Source organism: Condylura cristata, unplaced genomic scaffold (assembly GCF_000260355.1).
Source record: "Condylura cristata isolate star-nosed mole 26May11 unplaced genomic scaffold, ConCri1.0 scaffold00003, whole genome shotgun sequence".
Lineage (NCBI taxonomy): Eukaryota > Metazoa > Chordata > Mammalia > Eulipotyphla > Talpidae > Condylura > Condylura cristata.
In genome coordinates, this window is record NW_004567104.1 from 75,146,623 (window position 1) to 75,152,622 (window position 6,000).

A 6,000-nucleotide genomic window follows, 5' to 3' on the forward strand; every position below is an offset into this window, starting at 1 on the left:
AGGAATGACGTCATGGACACAAGCAGTCGTCACCTACAGACAGTGACCCAATGCTGGTGACCGCGGCCCGATGTTGAGTGGCCGAAGGGAGGGGGAGGGGTCAGTGTGTCTGGGCCTGGGGAGATTAAAGAGGGCGTGATGGCTCTGAGCCCTGGGGGCTTCCCCCCATATATGTATTTTTTAATTTTGAGTTTTTAAAAATATTTTTTTTGTAGAAGAACTGGGGTGCAGGCCACAGGTGTGAAGGGGTGAGAGGGTTCCCCAGAGACAAAGTAGGGAGCAGAACAGGGGGATCCAGTGAAACCCACTGCTGAGGGGAGCAGCGGGGAGCTAGGCGAGGTCTGTGCATTCTGGGGGTCACTCCCTGGCCGGGGTGGAGCTCAGGCCACTGGTGACACTGCTGAGACTTAATCCCTAAGCTCCCCAGGGAATACCAGGGAGTCCCCATTTCCCTTTCTAGAGCGAGCTTAAGGCGTATCTTCAAGTCTTGATACTTTCGGGGGCCAGCAGGCCTCGCCCAGCTGAGGGTGTCCTCAGAGCAGCCGGGCCACTGTGGGACGGAGACAGCCAGGGCCCACCGTCAGAGGGACGGACGCGAGATGCGAGACGTGGCAGCTGCATAGCAGCGTCATTTCGCCGTGAGAGGGACGGGACACCCCTGGCCCCCCTTCAGCGGGATCAATGGGAAGTGGTCCCCTGGTAGGACGCTGGACACAGGGGGGCAGATAGCGGCCCCTGCAGGAGGCACCTAGAACAATCACATTGCAGAGCGGGAATCCAGGCTGCTGCTGGGGTGCGGTGGGCAGATCCCCAGCTTGGGGGGGGGTCTCGCCTGCACTAGACGCTAGTACTGCCCCTAGATCGCACACTTAGAAACGAAGAGCGTGGTGACGTTTAGGTCGTGCGTGTTTTACTACCACACAAAAAGAGCTTCACACGGAACTGCCCCCCAAGTCCCCAGAGAGTGGGATCTTTCTCCCTTTGGCACCTTCCTCCCAACATCCGCATCAGAATGGCCTCAGCTCCGGGGACTGGCAGCCCTCCCAGACAGCCCCCAGCAGCTTCCAAAGAACATTCCCGCTGATGATAATGCAGTCCCGCACCGGGCTGCCGGCCACCCTTCTTGCAAAAAAAGGTCCTTCTTGGTTTCCACGGTCAGCATGTCCCCTCCGAGCCTGTTAGCACCGGGTTACTCGGCAAACCCAGTGCACGTGCAAGGCCGTCTGCAGAGCAGGTGACTCACCAGCCCCTGTCCCCGCCCAGGGTGACCGAGCTCACGGGGTACGAGCCACAGGACCTGATTGAGAAGACCCTGTACCACCACGTGCACGGCTGTGACGTCTTCCACCTCCGCTACGCGCACCACCTCCGTGAGTCGGGGCCCTGCTGGGCAGGGCTGGGCGTGGGGGACCAGGGCGGGGTGCGGGCGGGGAGCTGGGACAGTCTCCGTCCGCTCTGCGCAGAGTGTGACTCTTTGGTCAAGCACGACCACTTCCTGGCAGGTGTGGATGCTAGGCTGTAGCTTTGCACCCTGAATTTCTCCATGACGTTGGAACCCCGTTTGCAAATAATGGCAACGGCAGCAGCAGAACCGATGCTGACCCGTGTGGGTGATTGAAGCTTCTCCCAGCCAGCCAGGGGTCTTGTGTCCTTCAGACTCTTCTGCTGTGGAGGGTGCTGAGGTTCGGAGAGGTTAAGTCCAGCCTCAGTGGGGGGAGTTGGGGGGCTCCAGGCACAGCAGGCTTCCTGGGATGGAAAGTCAGCATGGAAAGGATAAGTAAGCAGTATCTGATCCGCCGCAGAGGCAGTGGGGGGCATCCGGATTGGGGGGCGGTTGTAGGCTGAAATCTTTGTAGGAGTGACACTTGTCTCCGAGGATCCAGGCTGAGGCAGTGTGCAAGGGGGCAGCATGGAATAGCTCAGCCGCCCTGGCCAGCCCTCTCCTACCCCTGTGCCCAGGGCTGACCCAGACCCTGGGGGGCAGGAGGCGACGCGTGCCCCAGGCTTGACTCAGGCAAGTGGCTGTGGCAGCTGGAGGCAGAGGGCGGCCCAGGGGCAGCCGACTCCGGGGCCAGGTCCTCTGCGGGTGTTCTGTGTGGTCTGGGACCAGGGGGCACGGCGGCTCTTGGGTGGCACTGTCCCCTCCGGTGACCTTGGGCGGGGAGACATGACAAGTGCAAAGCTCTGCAGACACGGGCTCCCCTTCCACCCACAGCAGCCATGCGGAGCCCCCGTGGGTGGCTCCCAACCCCAACAGGGGTGTTCTTCTCGCTGCCCAGCCGCACGGGGTCTGGGGATCAGCATCCCCGAAACGGGGGCTGGACTCTTTTTGGCAAACAGAATCAAACACCGAATTAGATGAATGGGAGCAGCATCTCCCCGGGAGAGGGGAGCCACATGAACCATCTAGAAGGGAGAAAGTGTGGACAGAAAGTGGGAGGGTCACACCTCCACTCCGTTCTGGGGCTCATCCCCGCATTGGGGGTGCTTGCAGGAAGGCACCTGCCTGTGGGAGGCTTCTGTATCCAACGAGGGAGTTGAAATTAAACTCGCGAATTTTCGTGACGGAGTTGCCCACACAGAGGGCTGCTGTGCAGGGGTTAGGCCCCTACATCTGGCCACATTGGCCCTCGTAAATGCCACTTCTGACCTCTCACATGGGGTAAGAGGGGAGCAGGGGTATTTTTTCAGGGGAAATAAGTATAACACAACTTGTGTCTGGGAAACCAGGAAGGCCCACGCCTGGCAGGGGCAGGTTCCCACCCCCCGCTCTTCACATGGGTTCTCACCACCGCCCAGCAGTTGGGAGCTTGCCAGGTGAGCCAGGTGAGAGGGGGCTCTTGTGTACGTTTCCCAGGTGAGCAGGGGAGGCAGAGGCGAGGGCAGCAGCTGAGCCGGGCTGGACCTTCTGCAGTTCCTCGGGGCCTCCCCTTGGGACACGGGCCACGTCTGTCCACCAGGAGCCCCGGCCTTCCGGAGCTCACCTGGCTCGCCAGACCTGCAAGGGGTTTTCGTGGCGATCTGTGATTCATATGCTCAGTTCACCTTCTCTCACTAGGAATTTGGGGTTTCCGGGCACTGCGGTTATCTTAGGAAAGGGAGGGCGTACACAGGTTTCCAGAGGACGCGTAGAAAGTGGGGCGCTCTTCGACACTGGCGGGGGCCTGGCTTTCTTTCCAAATGGACTAGAACTGGTGCACTGAGGCAAGTGGCAAGTAGCTACACTGACGTGATTGCTGCAGGGTGTGACCCTGCCGTACCATGATGGAGAAACCACGCAGGCAAGGAGCGCAGAGCAACCCAGCCAGGCGGGGCCGGTCTCCGATCCGCTCTGCACCCCAAATCTGCCCAGCGTCTCCTCCGCCAGCTTTGCCAGATAAAAGAGGAGAGTTACAGCAAGACGCAGACAGAGGGCCTGTCCCCATGCGGGGTCACCTCCTCTCTCGGGGCTCACACTGCTCCCCAGCAGCGGACCTGCCCCTCGGGTCCCTCCCAAGTCAGAACTTTCGGGGGAGGGGCAAGCTGAAGCCCCCTCCCCGCCTCCAGCTGTTCCCACCTGGCTTGGCCCAGAGACCACACTGGCGCTGACTGGGGCCACCCCAGGGACTGGGCCACCAGCAGCCTCCGCAGCGTCCTGCTCACCGCCACGAGGGACACAGCCGCGGAGACACCGCCGAGCCTCCGGGGACGGCGGGGCAGACGCAGGCAGGGGCCTGTCCTGGCAGCTGACCAGTGTCCGAGCCAGAGCAGAGCAAGCCGCAGCCAGTACCCCAGACCAGAAGAAGGTCACCATCCAGTTTCCACGGCCAAGCTGTCTCCATGCTGGTGCCCAAAGCCCAAAGTCTCTGAGTAGCCGAAGGGCTTTGCCAGGCTCTGCCTCAGACGTAGGAAGCGGCACTTCGGGAAGTCCGAAGGCAGCCAGGTGGTTTTCACACGTTCTTCATAATATTATCTTAACCGGGAGCAGGAGTCCACGGGGCTCGGGAAAGCACAGCCCCTGAAGAGAGGGAACCCAGCACCTTCCAGGAGCGAGCTTCACGAGGCGAGCAGGTAGGGTGCCGTGAGGACTGCCGGGCTGTAGGCGTCCAGAGGTCGGCAAGGCGGCTGGGCACCCCGGCCAGGAGGTGTGGGGAGCCTGGGCCTTCCCAGCTGGGCTCTCCGGGTCAGACCTGCTCCAGAACCTCCTGGAAGCGAAGGTATCCTCTGGAGGGCGCCTTCGAGCCACTGACCTCACCTCCCACCCACCACCCTGGGGGCGGAGGAGAGACCAGTGGCCCTGCGGAGTGTGGACCTGGCACAGCAGAGACAGTCACGTGGCCGCGGGAGGCGCTGATCGCCCACGGCAGGGGAGAGTTCCATCTCTTGTCTAGGCAGGCCCCTGTCCAGAGTGGGCCCAGCCCAGATTAGACAGAACAGTGGCCGTGTCCAACCATCAAAAGGTCTCAAAGCCACAGAAAGACGTCCAAACCTAAAAACGTGGCCTGCGTATTCCCTTTCAAGCAGAAACTTAAAACAAAATTATAGGACAAGTACAGATCTGTGGAGGGCGTAATTTAAATAGATGCACGGGAGTTGGAAACGGAGGCGCTCCGGGCCCGGCAGGAACAGGAAGGCAGGCCTGGCGCGGTAGGGCACAGGGCGTGGTCGCGCCCGGGGCCAGCTGGTGGACCCAGGCCCTGCCGGGTCACTCTGGGCCACAGCAGCACGATGCATCGACGGGGCGCATCTGTGAGCACGTGGCACATGGGGGAAGGGTCTTGAAATAGAAGATAAATTGGAAAGACGTTTCCGATCTGCGGTGAGAACGTGATTGACAGTCCCGGGAGGCTTCCGCTGCGGCCTCATTGGCACTTAGAGTGGAAACGGGCAGCAGTTTGACTCCTGCACAGAGTTTTCTGGGCGCTGCCTTCCCGCTCCCCAGCAGTCTGGAGGGAGATGTGGCTGCTTCTTGCTGGTGAAGATGTGGCAAAGCCTGTGCATTTCAGGGAGCCAGGACCCAAGGCGAGTAACTCATCCTAGAAAGCCCAGCGTGACCGACACGTTTTCCTGCGCCCCGAGCAGTTTACAGGGGTACATGGCCCGGGGCCTCAGCACCTCAGGGCCCCTGCTGGCTCAGGCTCAGCCGTCTGCCACGTCGCTTGGAGACATCCCACACGTGGCCGTGGCGAGATTCTCCCCGGGGACGCTCTCTCCCTCGGGCCTCCCATGCCTTCTCCACGCTGCCGCCGGTGGCTCGGAAGGGTTCTGCTCGTGTGTACAGCCTCTAGCTTCCCATGTGCCCTTGCCTGGGCTCACTGGACAGCTGTAAACGTCTTCATTTTCTGCTGAAGCTCACGCTTCCCAGCACCTACCTGGCACCAAGCGGTAGTCCGATGCTGTCTGAGGCCAGGATATAGCAGCTTCGCTTTCTTCCCAGGGGCTGGCTGTGGGCACGGCTACCTCTTCACCAGGAGCTGTGGGCACCCGGAGGGCCCCTGCTTCTCTGGGTTGCATATTTGTACAAGAATTTCCATCCCACATTGGCCTTGGAGAAGCACAAACTTGCTTTTCTTCTCGGCATGGGGCACCCCAGTGTCAGAACCGTCCGAGAGCTTGATGCTGGCCATGCTACGGTGAAGAGGTTCAGGGCTCAGGCCCTGCCAGGGGCTTCTGGTCCAGGGGGCACCCCCTCCCTGCCCCCACTCACCACCGCCATCCTTGGGACTTACTCATAGCACTGCCCTCTGAGGTCATTTGAGACAGCTGATTAAGAGCAGCAGATCGGACAGACGGGGAGGAATGCTCAGGGAAGAATGTCGTGACTGAGAGGCTCGGGTTTCAGCGAGGGTTGCCAGGCTGACTGTGGCCATGGGTCACAGAGACGAGAAAATAATTCCAGGTCGATGTTTGTTTGGTGCCTGTATCTAAGCCTCACCAGCGCAGTCAGGGTCAGAGATGAGAAAGTCCGCAGCGGTATTTGGGGCCCGCTGGCCTCATGCGTCCCGCTCGACGCGACCACAG

The 6,000-nt window shown here is 61.0% G+C and overlaps 1 protein-coding gene across 1 annotated transcript in view; it reads left to right on the plus strand.

The window, feature by feature from the left end:
- Nucleotides 1–6,000, plus strand: part of SIM2 (single-minded family bHLH transcription factor 2) — a 35,425-nt gene that overhangs the window by 23,490 nt on the left and 5,935 nt on the right. Inside the window, exon 7 of the mRNA XM_012730887.1 lies at nucleotides 1,264–1,370. Within this exon, the coding sequence (XP_012586341.1) occupies nucleotides 1,264–1,370 (107 nt within the window). The remainder of the gene's footprint in view (nucleotides 1–1,263; nucleotides 1,371–6,000) is intronic.